At 50.0% G+C, this 18,281-nt stretch overlaps 8 protein-coding genes across 8 annotated transcripts; 5 read left to right on the top strand and 3 right to left on the bottom strand.

Annotated features, from left to right (window-relative positions):
* Positions 1-948, top strand: T310_1246 (uncharacterized protein; the record flags this gene model as incomplete). Its single annotated transcript, XM_013475855.1, has 1 exon — positions 1-948. A coding segment is annotated over one exon (948 nt), but the record flags the coding sequence as incomplete, so codon positions are not given.
* A 909-nt stretch (positions 949-1,857) lies between these two features.
* T310_1247 ((S)-2-haloacid dehalogenase) lies at positions 1,858-2,772 on the bottom strand (the record flags this gene model as incomplete). Its single annotated transcript, XM_013475856.1, has 2 exons — positions 1,858-2,565; positions 2,644-2,772. The coding sequence occupies 2 exons, from the start codon at positions 2,770-2,772 to the stop codon at positions 1,858-1,860; spliced, it is 837 nt and encodes a 278-aa protein (XP_013331310.1).
* A 602-nt stretch (positions 2,773-3,374) lies between these two features.
* Positions 3,375-4,372, top strand: T310_1248 (Tetratricopeptide repeat protein 1; the record flags this gene model as incomplete). The annotated part of the gene is made up of 2 exons (XM_013475857.1): positions 3,375-3,506; positions 3,578-4,372. The coding sequence occupies 2 exons, from the start codon at positions 3,375-3,377 to the stop codon at positions 4,370-4,372; spliced, it is 927 nt and encodes a 308-aa protein (XP_013331311.1).
* Positions 4,373-5,150: 778 nt separating this feature from the next.
* Positions 5,151-7,044, top strand: T310_1249 (Carboxylesterase; the record flags this gene model as incomplete). The annotated part of the gene is made up of 5 exons (XM_013475858.1): positions 5,151-5,320; positions 5,409-5,687; positions 5,761-5,936; positions 6,005-6,366; positions 6,421-7,044. 5 exons carry the CDS (start codon positions 5,151-5,153, stop codon positions 7,042-7,044), a joined length of 1,611 nt encoding a protein of 536 aa, XP_013331312.1.
* A 915-nt stretch (positions 7,045-7,959) lies between these two features.
* T310_1250 (uncharacterized protein) lies at positions 7,960-9,817 on the top strand (the record flags this gene model as incomplete). The annotated part of the gene is made up of 5 exons (XM_013475859.1): positions 7,960-8,109; positions 8,276-8,333; positions 8,409-8,468; positions 8,522-9,028; positions 9,060-9,817. The coding sequence occupies 5 exons, from the start codon at positions 7,960-7,962 to the stop codon at positions 9,815-9,817; spliced, it is 1,533 nt and encodes a 510-aa protein (XP_013331313.1).
* Positions 9,818-10,522: 705 nt separating this feature from the next.
* T310_1251 (uncharacterized protein) lies at positions 10,523-11,785 on the bottom strand (the record flags this gene model as incomplete). The annotated part of the gene is made up of 3 exons (XM_013475860.1): positions 10,523-10,790; positions 11,313-11,447; positions 11,622-11,785. The coding sequence occupies 3 exons, from the start codon at positions 11,783-11,785 to the stop codon at positions 10,523-10,525; spliced, it is 567 nt and encodes a 188-aa protein (XP_013331314.1).
* A 682-nt stretch (positions 11,786-12,467) lies between these two features.
* On the top strand, positions 12,468-14,353 carry T310_1252 (Carboxylesterase; the record flags this gene model as incomplete). Its single annotated transcript, XM_013475861.1, has 6 exons — positions 12,468-12,658; positions 12,766-12,938; positions 13,011-13,058; positions 13,117-13,301; positions 13,351-13,692; positions 13,757-14,353. 6 exons carry the CDS (start codon positions 12,468-12,470, stop codon positions 14,351-14,353), a joined length of 1,536 nt encoding a protein of 511 aa, XP_013331315.1.
* Positions 14,354-15,463: 1,110 nt separating this feature from the next.
* On the bottom strand, positions 15,464-17,299 carry T310_1253 (Homogentisate 1,2-dioxygenase; the record flags this gene model as incomplete). Its single annotated transcript, XM_013475862.1, has 7 exons — positions 15,464-15,744; positions 15,805-15,927; positions 15,986-16,148; positions 16,207-16,809; positions 16,863-17,037; positions 17,093-17,115; positions 17,177-17,299. The coding sequence occupies 7 exons, from the start codon at positions 17,297-17,299 to the stop codon at positions 15,464-15,466; spliced, it is 1,491 nt and encodes a 496-aa protein (XP_013331316.1).
* Between the last annotated feature and the right edge of the window lie 982 nt (positions 17,300-18,281).

Consider the following 18,281-nt stretch of genomic DNA (forward strand, 5'->3'; position numbering starts at 1 on the left):
CAGAACTATCTGCCGGACCCGTTGCCTCGTGCTCAGCGCGCCGCATTCAATGCCACCGCACCGCAGGTCCCCAAGATTATCCCCCAGACCAACCGCGCTGCCCGGTTCCTGCCGAACAACCAGTGGCCCTCGCCCGCTGTCCTGCAGCAGTTGCAGACCCCCATGGTTAACGCGCAGACCAACGGCTACGTTCCGCTGCCGACTCAGCACCAGAACCAGTATGGTGTGCAGCAGCGCTATGCGATGCCCACTTATCCTCAGAAAAATGCTGGTCCTGCGCAGAACATGGGCTTTCTCATGACCAATGCAGCCGCCTATCTTGAGGGCGATGATAATCTTTCATACCCGACGGAGAAGAACTACTCGATGCCTGCTGAGGTCCCTCCCCAGCCGGTTGCGCAGCCGATGCAGCAAAGCTACCCGCAGGCGAACGTGAATCAGAACCAGATGCCTGGTACGGTCTATGGCCAGCAGGCGAATCAGTTTGTCCCCCAAACCCAGAACCTCAACCCGCAGGTGAACCAGTTTGTTCCCCAAACGCCGAGACGCAACCGGCAGACGAACATGAGCCAGAACGCCATGGCTGGTCAGACCTATGACCCGCAGTTCAATCCGTCGGCTTCCCCAAACAAGAACCGCCGTATGTCTGGACAGGCCACTCAATACAACCCGCAGGTGAACATGAACCAGAATCATATGGTCTACAACCAGCAGGTGAACCAGCAGCAGAATCAGTCCGTCCGCCAAAACCAGAGCCGCCCCATGCCTGCGCAAGCGTTTCAGCCGCAAGTCAACCAGATGCAGAATCATCCCATGACTGGCCCGGCCCCTCGTCCGCAGCCGGCCAGCGGTTCAGGCAATGCAACCAGCCGTAAGCGTTCCCAGGCTGAGATGGGCCCCGCCGCCGAGGGTATGGTGCCTCCACCTCCCAAGAGGGCTCACCACTAAGTCTCATTCATTCTGCAACGAACGACAACCTTGATGCATATTCCGTCAATCACCGCAGGCACTTCCTGTCACGGACTTTGATCGACTACATCTTTGTTCGGCACCTTCATTTCATGTTCTGTCATGACGCCACGAAAGAAATGATTCATGAGTTCATGACTGGCTATTAATGAATCGATTCTTTCCTAGAAAAGGAGTCGATGGTTAGTCAATCAGGGTATGCTTCTGGAAAGTGTCCCTTTTGTCACGTCAAGAAACCTCAGATTCCCATTAGATTTCACTTTGCTTTTGCTTTTCCCCCATTCGTGTTGCATTCATTCTCCTGGTTTGTCTTTACGATTCTCTTTCCCCCCTGCCCGATCTTTTTCATGTCCACTGTATTTTTTTATTTGCACTTTTCTACATTGCCCTAATAATCCTGAATTTTCACGTCTTTCCCCTGATCTTCTTCATATTCGCTGTGTTAGTATTTGTTTTTCACCCCCATTCTTCTTGTCTTGACCGTATGACTCGGAATTGCCATCTTCCCCCCATTTTTCATGTCATCAATTTTGCTCCCAATTTGTCCTCATCGTTGTGGTTTATTCACACTGGTTTATTCACCCCCCTTTTTTTCCGGCATATCCCCTGTGTTATTAGTTTTTGAGTTTTGGCTGCGTGATGCCCTGTCCCCAGTTTTCAGGTGCCCCAGTTTTTTCGGATACCTTGTTTTATTAGCATTCTTCGAGTTTTTGTTTCCCCCTGGATCAATTCACCCTTGGACGATCCCCTGTACACTAGCGAATGTTTCCAATAGATCGAATGGCATTCCGGTAAAAATAAATTGTGACTTCATTGAGTCGTAGATCTATTTCATCTTTACCGTGAAAACAAAAAAGATTTAATTCGTAGACAAATCATCATCATTATCTACGGAATGACAATGCCGTACTTTTCATACGGGAAATCCTCCAGGGTATAAAGCAACTGACCCCATCCGTCCCCGATCTCACCCGGTTTCCCAGACCCATACCCGTGAGACACTCGCTCAGCCTGCAACGAATGGGCCTCTTTCTCGGGGTCGGATTTTTCCTCCTCTTTATGCTCCCCTGTCAACCCGGCCAAGACCTCTTCTTCTCGCCCCTTGTATTCCTGCAGGAGATCCTTGTGCGGGCACCAGACGACTTGCATTCCCGCCCTGCGACCGGCCTCCACCCCGGGCACGGAGTCCTCAAACACCAGGCATTCGCTTGGCTGGATCTCCTTCTCGCCTTTCTGTCGCAGCTCCGCGTTTATGGTCTCGAGCGCGATCAGGTAGATATCCGGTAAGGGCTTGCCGCGGCCCTTTCCGATCCGGGGATCATCGCCCAGGACCCGCCTGGACTCAGGGAAGACGCTGAACACGTCCTGCAGATGATCCGTCTTGAGCTTGAAATTCTTGCTGTGTGATGACGTCGCGAGCGCGACATACACTGGCTGGTCCGTGCTCAGGGTCGACTGTAGGTCTTTCAGGAGTTTGACAACGCCGGGCAGAGGCTTCGTGGTAGGGAAGTGTTTCTCTTGCAGGGCGACTTGCTTCTCGGCGAATTCCGCGGGTGAGATGGGCAGTTTGGCCCACTCATGGAAGATCCTGCTGGCCTGGATGAAAGGAATAAACAGTCAGCCACATAATATTGCCCTGGTGAGTGTCAACAAGGTACCTAGGGAGGCACTGACCTCTGGCGCCGGTCGCCCCTGCAATTGCGCCTTGATCGTCCAGGGTAACTTGGGCTTGCCATATTCTTCCAGGATCTCATTCGTGATCAGCGTGTATTTGTCCTCGGAGTCGATGAGCAGGCCGTCCATGTCGAAGAGACATGCCCGCACGCGGGGCAATCTGCAGCGCGGGTGAGGGGCATTCAGTCAGTCCAAGACTGCGCATAAAAAATTCCCTGGAATGCACTCCATAAAAAAAAGACGTACTTGGAAGTTTCAGCTGTCATGATTTAGGAATATATATATCTTTCCCACTAATTACAATTCCCAATGTCGTATGCCTGTTAGGCAAAGCTGCGATAAGAAACGGAGTCACTGCGGCCTCGGGAACCTGGAGTAGGTTTTCGGATCTTCCCGAGGATCATGCAATACTCCGTACCTTGGCGGCTAATATTAACTCGGTTTGGTTTTACGAAGTAATTGGCCAGAACAGAGTATCTGCTGTTGTATTCAGCATTCAATAATGATCTTCAGCTGCCTGAGCTATTGTCTGTAGATTGTTCCTCCCAGTGATTCTCGTGTACCTGTTCGCACTTTGTAGAAAATAAAAATTATTGGTCCTTCCTTAGTGTGGAGTGGGCAGCAAGCAGCCGGGAATTTAATTTCCAGCTTGGCGTCATACCCAACTCTGATAACTTCCGCCCACACCACTATTTATTTATTTATTGTTCTCCCCATCTATCGCGTCGACAATGAAGAAGACGACTGCAGTTGATTCGCGTTCAGATACCAAGTCAGATGTACCTCGAGCAGGTCAAACTGACGACGAAAGCGAAGATGAGGAGGTTTTCCATGACGCCCGTTTTCCTGCTGACGAAGAAGCTGTTAGTTGCATACATACAATCCCTGCTCTCCGCACATCATGCTCCGTACTTGTTACTGATTCTGGATAAAGAGACTCTTAGCCGAATCACATGCTTGCAAAGAAGAGGCCAACAAGCTGTTTGCTGCTGCGTCCTACTCCGACGCCATATCGACGTATGACCGTGCCCTTGCTTCCTGTCCAAACTACCTCGACTACGAGATCGCCGTATTACGAAGCAATATTGCCGCCTGCTACCTGAAACTCGAGGACTGGAAATCCGCTGTGGATGCGGCAACGGCCAGCATCGAGAGCCTCAACCGGTGTCTTCCCCCGTCGACATCAGCTGCTGCGGATGCCAAAACGGGACAGACGCAGGACAAGTCGCGGAATGATAAAGACGCTGTAGTCGAGTTATCAGGCGAGGATGAAGAGGCAGAGCTTGAACGCCTCAAACAGGACGACCAGCGGCGGAATGACATCAAACGGATCCGCGCGAAAGCGCTGATGAGACGAGCAAGAGCGAGAGCGGAACTAGGCGGGTGGGCAAATCTGCAGGGAGCGGAGGAGGACTATAAGGAGCTCGCCGGCATGGATAACCTGCCGCCCCAGGACAAGAAGATTGTGCAGAAAGCGCTCCGCGAATTACCGACTCGGATCCAGACTGCCCGAGATAAGGAGGTGGCGGAGATGATGGGCAAGTTAAAAGAGGTAATTAGTTACTCTGGATGCTTCTTTGACGATTTAGGTTATACTGATGATTTCTTTTTCTTCCTCCAGCTTGGTAACAGCGTTCTCAAACCATTTGGTTTGTCGACCGACAACTTCAAATTCACTAAGGACGAGAAGACCGGCGGTTATACCATGCAGTTCCAGTCTGGGAAATAGAGCTATTTTAGATATTGACGTCCTCACTCTCGTTGAGACACATTCTGTAGGCTCGAGACCCGCAGGTCTTACCCTGTGTGTTCACAACGTTGGGTTCCAACGTTGGGCAAAAGCGGCGCTCTGACAACGGGTGAAGGAAAGGGCAGTAGGACTTCATACCTGGTCAGCGGCAAGTGCCAACCTGCAGGATTTGGGTGCTACCACCCGAGAAATATACATTTACGGGGGAAAAAGATTAGAAGAGTCAATGCTCGTGACTGCCATGCCGTGGTCCAGCAGCTTGGGGCATCATGTGGGGAATCTGTGGGGAGCACCGCGGGGGAATTCCGAGTGCTGGACAATGGGAGCTGCAACCTCACCACACACGCATCCATTAGGGCCAGACGGCTGTACCACATCAGATGTTCAAGAGAAAGAAGATGATTATTTTAGAATTCATGTTCTAGAACTTAGAACGCATAGCCGGAAGAATTGCGCCGGTGGTGATTCCTCGAGGATGCGGATAAACCCCGATGGATCGTCCACGGGATCTATGGATGAGAACCCACTTCAGAGAGGAGAATACGAGATATTCAATTAATGGCTCTGCCCTAGCTAAACTTCGTGGGGTACTGCTGGCTGGTAAACGGCCTGGACCTCCACCGTGGAGGAGCTCTTTATATGAACAGGCCCGCCACCCCGAAAATGCAGAAACTGAAATGAGGAGTAGTGTGTGCCATTCACTCTACGCAAGAGCTGCAGACTTTCTCCAAGAATTTTCAGGATTTAAAGTAGAAGAATGACCACAGTTCTGAAGACAACCGCGCTCGGCGAGATCCGGGGTAAAACTGGCGATGGAGTGGTGCAATACCTCGGGATCAAATACGCCACGCTGCGGAATAGACTGGCAGAAGCAGAGCTCGTAGAACGGCGGGATGATGGAGAGGTCCTCGATGCTACAAAAGACGGGTGAGCAATGGAAACCTACCCTAGCATCCAGGCAAAATTGTCCGGAGAGTGTGTGTAAGAGAGATTTCATTGTCTAAACTGAATTCAGGCCAGCTACGCCGTCGATCACAATCGGGTGCGACCTCGAACAGGGTGCCATCCAACATACCCTCCCCAAGAAGGACATTCCTCAGTCGGATCTCGACTGTCTGAACTTGAATATTACCGTTCCCAAGGGCACGACACCGGCATCGAAACTGCCGGTCTTCCTCTTCATCCACGGCGGTGGATTTGTTTTGGGCGCGAATTCCTGGCCTCAATTTGACTACGCGCGGCTGGTCAAGCTGTCGCAGGAAAAGGGATATCCCATCGTCGCTGTGTCGATCAAGTAAGAATAAGCTATTTCCCATTTTCCGAGCTCGATTGTTTGTATTTGTCCTGACTCGTTGGCCTTATCGCAGTTATCGTTTAGGCGTCTTTGGGTTCCTGACATCAGAGGAGCTGCGCAATGCTGGCTACAAAGCCAACAATGGATTCAGAGATCAGAAGGTTGCGATCTTATGGGTCCGAAAGCATATCCAGGACTTTGGCGGGGATCCTGAGAATATCACGCTTGCTGGCATGAGCGCTGGAGGAGGTAAGTCTGGTCGACTGCGTGCATTATTTATCGGTCAAATCAAACATTGACATTCTTTTTCTCTCTAGCCTCCGTGGTTCAGCACATTCACTCAGAGCAGCCTCTTTTCAAACGCGCAATTGCCATGAGTGGCACAAACCTCCTGATGATTCCATTTCCCCTGAGTGTCCATGAGCAAGGTTACGAGGATGCCATGAAAGCGTGGGGTCTGGCAGACGCAACGCCCGAAGAACGTATCAAAGCTCTTCTCGAGAGACCAGCCCAGGATCTAATTTCGAAGCTCCCTCCTACCGTATCCATCGGGTTTGCAGTAGACGGCGATCTGATTCCCACCATGCCCACGTTCGAAGAAATTGGAGATAAAGGCAAAAGTTACCCGAAAGGAAAGACTTGGTGCAAGGAACTGCTTATTGGCAATGCTCAGATTGATGTAGGTATTCTGCAAATGAGACATATGACGTTCTCTGACATGCTCTCTCTCTAGATCAGTGTTTTTGCATACCTCAACCCGCAGTTGAAGAATAACGCTGCGAGACGATTTATCGATGCTGTCAATCAAGCTCTTCCCGATCACCCCACAGAGGTGCGCGAGCTTCTTCAGAAATATGGAATCGCAGAAGGCGCCTCCGATGAGGAGGCATTTACAGGCGTTCTCGACTTCCTTAACGACGTCGTCTTTTTCGCACCGGTCTTGACATACGTGAAAGGCTGGCCTGGAAACGCCTATGTCTACTACTTCAACGAGGAGAACCCCTGGGATGGACCGTGGAAAGGTCGATCCAGCCACATTCTGGACCTGGCGTACCTCTTCCAGAACTATAACGAGTTCCTGACTCCCGACCAGCAAGCGGTCGCTACGGCTTTCGCGGAAGATTTCTTCAAGTTCTGTCACGGCGTGGCGCCGTGGTCTCCTGTACAGGGCGGGGATATCGAATCTGGCTTCACAGCCCGTGTCTACGGACCCAGCAGAGAGAAGCGAGTGACCAGCGTTGTCTCCCAGCCCTACGGGGGTGAGACACAGAGGAGACGCACTCTCTTCGACTATGTGGACAAGGTGCCGCTAGACAACCTTTCCAAGGTGTTTGGTATTTTCAAATCCAGTAGTTAGACAGCTACTTTCTCAGTCATCGTTTTACTTGATAAGCTGAGAATATACGCCATCGTTGTTATTCTTGTGTGTCTGAAATTGCTCACTGATAGTTGTTGTGATGTTGTCACCGCTGCCTGATATCTCCAAGGCAGCTACCTACCTAGGCAGGTGCGATTCATGAACAACGGCTTTCACACGTCACTTGCCGCTTCGCCCCGAACTTCCCAAGTCACACAGGAAAACCGGCCTTGGATCCCAGCTTCATCAACAGCGAAATCAATCACTTACATCAAGATATCTCCTATTGTTTCTGATAAGCGCCTCTATCAGTTATAATACAATCAAAAATCACTGAATGATTCCTGCAATTGAGTTGAAACACGATAACAATATGGATTCTTTTTTTGTCTTCAAACTCAATTTCGATCCAAGGATCCAACGCAACTAGCTCTTCCAACCAGGATCCCAACTAGGATAAACTGCAGATTAACTAATAATGAATCAATGACATTGTGCTACCTACCTAGGCACCTGTTACTTCCGGTCGACTGATCACTTGCCACTGATTTTTGTCGGATTCCGTCCGAATCCGCTGTCTCCTTCCAACTGGCGGTTGCTTTTCCTCCTCCCCGCTGAAGGTCACACAGATCCTGTCATATATTAAGTGATCGTCTTGATCCTCACTAATTGAACCTTTTTATTCAATGGTTTCCCTTTTATATTATTTGAATCGCCGACTTTGCTTCACTGGAAGCGATTTTAGTTGGTGTTATAATCGCTTTCAGGAACTCTCAAACTTTTCGAAATTGGCGCAGTATACATTATAAGACGACATCATATACTGATTTTTTCCATCCAGTTCTCGACTGGAGACTGGAATGCCTTCTCTTTGTCCTTTCCTAACTACATCCCTTTTCTATACACGGAGAAGCCATGCTACGAATGTGGCGTAGGTCTTCCACCTCAGACTATGAGACGGAGAAGCTAAGAAAAACTCCCCCGTCGCGTTCCATTCCGAGAGGCCTCAAATGGCGGTCTTCGAGACCATTCATCGTCGGCGTTATTTCTTTTGCCATTTTTACAGTACGTTTTCTTCTCGTTCGCGGTGACTGACCCGTCCCGCGACAGATAGTCCCTGATGAGCCTCTAACACTTTAGTGGCCATTCATAGGACATTTTTCTTTACGGAGTAGTAAGCCAGCATTCATCACTTCCCAGGTTTTGTTCGTGTTGACAGTATTTCGTATAGATTGTTCCTGTTGCTCCGACGGCTTTGGAGGAGCGGGTAGGGTTGCCAGCAAAGGATCGTGCGTGCCATATTTTCGTTAATTGCAAATCTCACTTGATTTTTTTCGGATGCTAATCAATAATATATGCTATAGGCCAACGATGGACTTCTATTCTACTGTCTCTTTACGGAGCCTGCCTGTTGGCCGCATCGCGTGAGTGTAGAGAATGCCCCTGCTACTTTTATAAAGTAGCTGCTTTGTACCAGATATACGGCTAATTACCAAATCAGCAATCTTCGGATACCTCGCAGACAAGATGGACTCCCGAAAATGGCCGCTGATATTTGGCCTCGTCGCGTTGGCAGCGTCGACTTCTCTCCTCTGCGTCGGTACAACCCTGGCCCTTTGGATCACTGGCCGAATATTTCAAGGCATATCGGCGGCGATGGTCTGGACGGTGGGAATGGCTCTGCTGGTAGATACCTTCGGAGATCATGAGGTAGGATCGGCAATGGGTTTTGTCGGAATGTCCTTCAGCACAGGGATCATGTTGGGCCCTCTGCTCGGAGGTATCATATATCAAAACGCCGGCTACTACGCAGTATTTGCTGTCACATTCGCTATGATAGGAGTGGATATTGTTCTCCGCGTCGTCATGATCGAAGCGAAAGACGCACGTAAATGGCTGGGGGAGTCAGCCTCCGAGTCTACGACTTCTGATGTTTCTCTCGATCGTACCCACGATGTTCTATTATCAGACTTAGCGAAAGAGAGTAAGATCAGGACGTGTGCTGAGAATGGTAGCTCTAGCTCCTCACAGTCAGAGAACATGTCACCCGAGGATTCTCGTATCTCCCCTTCCCCCCAAGCGTCGCCTACCATCGTCATTTATCCTTCTCAAGTCTCCCCGGATGCTACTCGCCCTTTACGCTTACTTTGTCATTTCGATCCTCATGGACTCGTTCGACAGTGTCCTGCCTATCTTTGTGCAAGACACGTTCGGCTGGGGGCAGACAGGACAGGGACTCGTTTTTATTGCTCTCTGTCTACCACATTTTCTGGAACCTATCTGGGGGAGATTTGGGGACCGTCATCAACATGCTTGGAGACTTCTCGCCGCCGGTGCCTTCTTTCTTAACGTCCCACTTTTAGTACTTCTTCGCCTGGTTTCAGCCAACACAATAGGCCTCAAAGTCTTGCTCTGTGTATTGTTGGCATTTATTGGCGTTTCTTTCTCTATGGCGACTCCAGCCGTCATGACGGAGGTTTCCCTTGTCATGAATGACATCAAGGCAAAGTCTCCCGACGCCTTTGGAAAGAACGGCGCGGTAGCTCAGGCTTATGGTTTGATGAACTGCGCATTTGCATTGGGAGAACTGATTGGGCCAGTCTGGGCGGGGTTTATACGTGAAGATCACGGGTGGGGCACCATGTCATGGACGCTGGGATTGCTGAGTGGAGTGACGGCTATCCCGGTTTCCCTAGGGCTTGGAGGATGGATTGGAAATCTAAGAAAGGTAAAGAGAGAAGGACCCGACACTGGGGACCAGTCTAGTGTTTGATATCCCATAGAAAAGTGATGTATCAAAAGTTGATGGCTTTAGTTTTGCTTCATTCAGTTTTGCCATCTCATATGAGCATGAGCAGGGCGTTCAGTGAAGACACGATCAAAGGGGTTTTCTTTTGTTTTTGACAAAGTATGAAACATGTCATAGATATCCATTCATTAGCCGATAATGAATGATGCTTGCTAGCTACGCAATTTGATAAGATATCAGACTAAATACACCCTGCTCCTCCCTTTTCTGTTGAATTCTCTCGTCCTTGCCAAGGAATAGGCGGATTGCTAGAACATTTCAGACAAAATTGACTTTTGTGGATATTAACTTAGTAATCCTATCTATTAGAAAAGCAAAACAGTAAGAGAATCATTATATGATTTTCACTCAGTGAATATGAAACCATAGTAGACAAATCGATGGGCGTCGACCAGATATCGGCGCTCACTCACCTGCCGATAAATATTAATCTAGTAATATACTGCATAATATAAGCCGATTCATAAATATATATAATATTGGAACGATATGAGGCTGACGGAAGTTAACGAGGGTTCCCGTCGTGATGGTTTATTTCCTTTTTTGGAAATGACAAGTTTGCCAAGTCCCCGCATGCTTCCATACTGCCTATTCAGGACGATATCCACATTAGATAACGACAATTTTGCATCTTCTTTCGTTTATTATCACGGCCATTGGGATTCTTGCTCAATTGCATTTTTCTGCTAATATCTCGTTCCGCACGAGTCGCTCCATGTCGCTGTCAAGCATCGAGAGCAATAGCAATACCTTGTCTTCTCCTTTCCTTATCAAACTTATATTGTGCGCAAAGGCGATGTGCGCTCTAAACTTTTGCTCCATGTACATTATGCTCCCAATAGTGTCATTCGCAGCGGGAATATCCTCTTGGAAAGACGCCTCGTGGCCGTCTGGATTGGTCCAGCACGCGACGTCGTGGATGCCATCGAAGAGCTCCCTATAAAAGACGAGAGTACTCGTTAGCTTGTTTCTCAACTACCAAAGACTTTGAGAGGTAAATGAGATGAATAGTTGATCTGTAAATATAGGAGACCGATCATTCAGATGACACAATACCTCTAATGAGAGCAATCACTCCCAAGGATAGCCCATTCGTTCTGATCGACCGTTGCAGCCGCGTACAGATTTCTAGTAATGTGGCCCGGTGCCTGAATGACCTAGAAACTGTTGTCCCCCCAAAAGTCCATGGCCCTTTTGAACGGCCAGAGTCTCACCCACGGACCGCCAAGCTCTTGCCAGTTCTTAGTCGCGTGCTTTCAGATCGAAGAATCGTCCTTCACATTGCAAGTCCTTCTCTGCCAGATGCCCTTGGAGAGCAGGCGTCAGCTGTTCCTGCTCCGAAATATGCTGTTGCTTCGAGAAAGTCGGGTTTGATAGGTCGACAGTGGTCCCAGTGGACGTGACTTGTCACGTAAGTCGGCGAGTCTCGTGACAGTTATTGTTGACTCTTAACTCTTACCTAAAGATAACGCTCGCTACATCGCCTGGACCACCATGTCTCTGAATCTGGTCGAGGATCGACACTTTTTGCCCTCCTGCGTTGGTGACGTCGAGCATGAACTTTTTGCACTCAGGGAGTATAATCTTCTCGATTCTGTTTCTCGTCCACTGATCTCGTTAGTCGTCATGTTTGCTATTAGTCTCCCCAAACACAAGCCGTTGTCATGTCACACACACAGCTCATTCCATAGTCCCACAAAACGTCATGACGAGTGCCGTTTCTGACATCTGGATGTGTCACCAAGAACGCCCAGTTGTGTGTACGTACAACTGAAAGGATGTCTCTGCGACATTGGCATGCATCCGCGATTCACTCGCAGTGAAGCTTCCACCGTCGAGCAAATGGAGTCTGACACAGGCATCGCCTTCTGGGAGTGGCACGACGGTGTTCTTATCGACTTTTCCGGTTCCGTGGTTTCGATCTTCACACATGTCGACCTGCTCACATTGTCCTATTGTACGGAAATGTAAATGGAGGTATGTACCTTCATTATCTCCATTTTTCAGCAGAATTTACCTCCTACAAAAAAAGACTTTGGAATCTACTCATTTGGGAAATCTACACCAGTGTACTGTTTACTGATGTTACCCCGCATTTCTGTTCCAGACACAGCTCGAGCTTTGCCAGCAGAGCTCCCCTGTCGAATATTGCTTTTTTCTGTCCCCACCTTAGGAACAGCATCTCTAATTAGGAAAAAGTACTGACGATGTGGCGGTAACTCGTTACAGGAGATTTCCCGTTATCAGAAGCCGAAGACCTCCATCGCTCTCCAGCAATCCCCCACAAGCCCCACATCCCAGAGGAATCGGACAAAAGATGCTAGACACGCTGCGGAGCAACGCCAATCGTCGCATATTTCAGTTCATTAGTCACACGATTCCTGAAAGGATGGCCGGGCATGATTTTTGTGACTACTGTTTACATAACTCAGAGGAGTTCAATCGAAGGGAGGGGATGATGCTAGAGTATCCGCATATAGAGCCAGCGCAAGACCCACCACCACAAGCCATATCGAAGATCAGATACTTTCAGATCCCCTACAAGAAGGCTTTTTTTTGATCCATTGCTCTCTCTCATCGTGATTTATTCCGTTTGCACCGCATAGGATAGGAGATGTCAACTACATCCGTTCGCCACCCCCAACTGGGGGCGACATTCAATGGCGTCGTAGTAGAGTCTCACGGCGTTAAACTCAACCAATTCAAAGGTATCAAATATGGAAATATACCCGGACGGTTTGAGATCGCACAGCCTGTTGCGCCAGAGAGTTTTAATGGGAAGACGATTGATGCGACGAAGTTTGGGTATGTGCATATACGTTCCTGACACTACCCAAAGGAAGACGAAGTCAACACTCAATGACCACGCATTATGCACTTTGAGGATTTTGTTATTGATATAATTTCCACAGACCTCGCTGCCCCCAGATTCACATTGACGTACGTCACTTGCTGCGCATCCCGGAAAATTTTGAGATCAAAGAAGAGCCGGAAGATGAATTCGAATGCCTGAATCTCGATATCACGTTACCGGAGAATGCTCCAGCATCAGGAAAGCCGCTCCCGGTCTTGATCTGGATCTATGGTGCGATTAATTACCTAGGCTTTGGAAGAAAATTGAAGCTGTGCAGTGTTCGCTAATTGAGTGTCTTAATAGGGGGCTCGCAAGTCGTGACTTTTTGCTCTGCGGCATCTAAGATCTGCGGTAAGTAGCTTCGTCCTCTGTTTAAAGGGTGTGCATATATTAACTGGTTTGTTTCCAGACACCACACGAATTGTAGCAGACTCGGTCAAAGCCGGAAAACCAATCATTGTCGTTTCTCTGAACTACCGTCTCAACATCTTTGCCTTTGGTGACGGCAAGGGAGGAAGGAATCTTGCTCTCAAGGACCAGAGGCTGGCGATTGACTGGGTTCGGAAGTACATCGCCGGGTTTGGCGGCGATCCAGTAAGTTAGGTGTGCTGTGAGCCACGTATCAATGCTGATTGTATATCAGGATAACATCACGGTCGCTGGAGAAAGTGCAGGGGCGGCGTACACTCACGCGCACCTCATCACCGGCCCGCCAATAAAGCGAGCCATCCTTGCGTCGGGGTCCCTCCATCTCTCATCCCCAATGCCACTCGAGTTAGGACATGGCTTGATCAAGAGTCTGGAGGACAAGGTCAGAGAACTTGAGCAAAAGTCACTCCGGGAATGCTCCGTGGGAGCTTTAGTGCGGGCTATGGAGGAGCTCAACGTGAACAGGATGTGGCTACAGGATGAAGAAGAGCTCCGTGACTGGGAGACGAAGCTGGAGCAGGTGGAGGAACTGATGATCGGCGAAGTGGAATACGAAGTGCGTTCACCTCTCTCTTAGCTTTTTTGTCCCTGGCTACATTTTCTGACTTATAACAAAACAGTCCGTAATCTGGCGAAACGGAATCGAAACCTTCGACGCGCCTTCAATAGTCGCCGCATTCGAAAGCAAGGACCCCAATTGGGGCACCAAGCTGCGCAAACAGTACCAGATCGTGGCCGACCGTCCCACGGCCAGCAAACTGGGCGCGCTGGATTTCGTCAACGACACACGATTCACGCTCCCGGCAGAGACCCTGGCCGAAAAAGCGACGGCGGCCGGGAAGAATCGTGTCTATCGGTACCTGGTCGACGAGCCGAATCCGTGGCAGGCGTCGGCCCGCGCCCACCACGCGGTTGACTTGATCTTCCTCTTCGGCGGGTTGGACCTGTCGCACAACCCTGGAGCGGAGGCCGTGGGGCAGGAGATGCGAAATCGATGGATCCGATTCATCAACGGGGAGGAACCCTGGACGTCTTTCTCGTCTGGAAAGAGAAGATTCGCATTTGGGCCGTTTGGCGAGAGTAGGGAGATCGACGAGGCGCAGTTTGCGCTGCGCAGGAGAGCGGCCCATATGAAGATGTTGAGGGAGGCTGGTCCGGGGGTGTATGGACCGATTCTGCTCGCTTTGACGGCGGGGAGGATCAGCTTGCTTAACTAGCGGTCAGATATCTACCAGTATATAAGAATCTGTATATAGATGCATACATAGGAGATATGAAGCAGGCATGTATACTTGCAATAGGGCTTTCATGTCAGCAATACCCGAATAGGAAACTGTCCCGTTCATCCAACTTGAAAAAACTCGTAATAGTTCAGAAGACTGATTGCAAGGAACCGTGTCTCGTCCTCGTCCTTGTCTAACTTCATTGAGTTCTCTTCACAGGATTTTTCCCCGAGTCTACAGATAATAAATGCCTACAAAACCGCACCCCCACAACCAATGAATAGATCACCCATCCCAACGGCCAGACATCGTGCTACATCCTCGATGACTTTGCCGATCCGTGGAGATAGCCCTCCTACAGAGACGATCTTATCCTGACTCAGATTTTACACATAGCACACACAGATAGCTCTCCCGCCAACTCCGCCTTCCGGTATGTACCACTTGGATCCCCATCCCGGACCTACGCAGAGGACGGGCTAGCCGGGTATGTATGCCGCGATCCCCGTCCCCGCTAGACGGCGGACGCAAGGCCGTATCCGTATCCATGTATCCGACAGACAAAGATCGACATGGCCGAAGTTGCCGGTGTTCTGGTTCTGTTTCTGGGAAATAGCGCGGCTGTCAAGGGTGGAGGATCAGCGGAGAGATGGAGATGGTGGAATTGTGGATGTGTTGCTGGCGCAGGATAGTGGTGGAAATAAAGATGGGTTTTAATATTACCGGATGGTTGTTACAGGTCATGAGATCTACACCGAAAAAGGTGGAGGAGTGGCTTTTCTTGAGGGAATTGCTTCTAGACTGAAAATCTATCATAAAGTTAGATTGTTAATCCAATGGCTTAATCGGTTATGTCATGAGGATCCATGTACCCCATATACTGTTATAATTAGCCAGATCGGAAGGCTAAACGGGATATGATTTCAAGATTTCACATAGAAACCTAAGTTAACGAGGGCTACGTAACTCAGAGGAGAGGAGAGGAGCGGAGAGGATAGCAAATTTACACAGTTTTGAGCAAAAGAGAGCAATGCAAAAAGAACAAGACACTAAGATACAATCATATACTCAGTCATTCTCGTCATCGTCAGTCATGTCCGCCGCCTAATGAGGGTTTCCATCCACCCGGATCGGCAACCCCTTCTCCTTCTTTGCCAGAATCTCCTCGACCTCCTTGGCGTGGCTAGAGAAGTTGTCGACCAGGTTGTCCCACATCTTGGGCTCGTGCTCGTGCTTCTTGTCGCTGTTCCACGCGTAGTCCGTGATGGTGAATGGGCGGCTGGACTCGATCATGAAGGCGATCGACGCCTCGGAGATCTGCATCGGCGGCAGCGCGGTCTCGGTGGCGGCTTTGAACTGCTCGTAGGCGACGCCGTGAGGGACGACTGTGTTTCGTTTTGAGTTAGTCGACATTGATATTATTATCTTGGAGATTCGACACGTACAGCCACATTCGAAGGAGATACTGCCCGGCTTGAACTCGTCCGATCGTCCACCGTACTCGCCGTAGATCAGACCCATCAGTTCAGACGCAGCGTTGCGGTGGTAGTACGGCGGGCGGTAGGTGTCTGATCCGGTCAAGTGAGCTCCTGTCTTGATAAGATGATAAGATATGATCCAACTTACGTGAAGCCACATCCCAGCGAGGAGAGAAGATCAGGAAGTCAGTCAGAGGAGCGTTCACGTCACGCGACTTGGCCGTCAGCACGCAGAAGATCGACGGGTCGATGTGGTCGACGGAGATAGACCCGACGTTGACGAACTTGGTCAGGTCATACTTGTACGGAACCTGGCAACAACAAAGTCAGTATTTTTCTGTCACTCATCAGATACCATCAGTTACGAACATAGTTCCCATGCCATGCCACGACGTCGAACGGGCTGTGGTTCTGGGTGCTCTTGAAGAATTTGCCTCCCAGCTTGTAGACAATCTCCCACGGCTCCTTGGTGATCTCGTATTTGGCCACGGGAGCCAGGAAGTCACGCGCGTTCGCGAGACCGTTGGCACCCAGAGGTCCCAGTTCAGGAAGTTCGAACTGGCTTCCCCAGATCTCAGTGACGTATCCTCGCGACGGCCCGTCGGGAAGCTCGACTCGGAAGCGAATACCACGTGGGATCACGACGATCTCACCCGGCTGGACGAAGAGAGGCCCGAATTCGGTCTGGATATCGAGGGCACCCTGCTGTGGAATGATAAGGAACTCGCCGTCGGAGTTGACGAACGCCTTCTTGACCATGCTTGTGTTGGCGACATAGATGTGGTTAGCGACACCTTCACGAAGGGTTGGGTCACCAGAGCCTGCGATGGTCTTCAAGCCGGCAATGAAATCGACTTTTTCGGATTCGGGGATATCAACGGGGTGCCAGGCCAGCTGAGTTGGAGAGACATGGATTTTAGGGTTCAGTGGGAGGAAATTCGATTCCATGTCCGGGTTGTCGGGGAGATTCGTCTTGCCAACAATCAGCACTGAACCAGCCAAAACGAGTGGAAAGGGCTACATACAAATCCCTGGTGTGCTACTGCTGGACGCGCACGGTACAGCCATGCTTTCTTGTTGGCGTGTCGGGGCGCAACAAACGCAGTGCCAGTAATTTGCTCCGCATACAGGCCAAAGCGGACGTTTCTCGGACTGTTCTGGCCCTGTGGAATGGTGCCAGGAACCGCTTCGGAGACGAAGCTATTCTATATCAGCAAGTTGAATCGCTGAATATAGCGATTAGCCGAAAGCATACCTGTTTCCGAAACCCGCTTGGTACTGCAGGTTTCAGTCAGCGCATGTGTTCAGATCGAGCTGTAGATGCATGTACTGTACACACCTGATAGGGATCGTTCCTCCGAGTGTTGAAGGACGGAATAGTACCATCCTTCTGGGTTTCGGCCCAGTGGAATATCTTCTGATATTCCTTGGGGTCAGACAGATCACTGGTTGACGCAGGCATGGTGAGATTGTGTACTACAGTTGTCACCTATACCGTGTTGATAACAACCAAGCACAGTAGTAGACAGTTGGAAACAGAGAAGGATCAGAAGGGACACTGCCCCCCATGGTCGCGTGCTTCATATAACCTCCACGAAGCCCTCAGTACGATCCCGGCGTTTCAGTCTCCGTGGGGCTCCATGACCTCGACTGTATACCAGAAGAATCCAAAAGATGCACGCCCACGGTCAGTCAGCTCTTTGTCATCACCAGCCATTCCAATTAAGTAAAAGACCATTGGCTGTGTATCCACTCATCGGGTAAAAAGCATGGCATTGCGCCCGGCTCGTCACGGGTATAGACAAAAAACGCGAGGCGATAGAGATGGGGCTCGTCAGACACGAGATTCTCCTCGGCGTTTAGATTTCGATGGGGATATTCCGGCTGCCACTCTGGCAGCGGTCGTCGGGGAGGAGAAGCTTTGGTGGCTGGATCTAGGAATGTGGGGATGAGCTACGACGGCGTGTGAAAGCTCTTCGCCGTCTGTTTGGCCGGCCGCAACATCCGCCTAATGCAACCTCCACATTGCCCAAAACTGAGCAGGCTGCCGGCTGTGGGGAACATGGCCGGTCAGCACGGTATTTGCGGCCTCGCCAACTGCCGAGCATTTATACAGCGCATTCGGCACGGGTACGACTTCGGGAATTCGATAACGTTCCTGATCTGTCTGGCATCAATGAAGTCATTGCAAAGGAATCTTCCATAGTCAAGGAGAAGCAAATTGCTTTGATGAACTTGCACAATTATATACAGGGTATCATGAGCATATCTTTCGACAGACAGGTCATGTTTACATGTATTCATGTTGCAAGGTGGGACGATCTCAGCATCGTCCTGTCATCAGTTTGACCGCGTTCCTTCGCAGCGCTCGCCAGGTACACAACTAGACAAGACACAGAGACTTGCTGCGAGATTGAATGGTCGCTCTGAAACCGCTGATGAAC

Source organism: Rasamsonia emersonii, assembly GCF_000968595.1.
Source record: "Rasamsonia emersonii CBS 393.64 chromosome Unknown ctg1118621759980, whole genome shotgun sequence".
Taxonomy (NCBI): Eukaryota; Fungi; Ascomycota; class Eurotiomycetes; order Eurotiales; family Trichocomaceae; genus Rasamsonia; species Rasamsonia emersonii.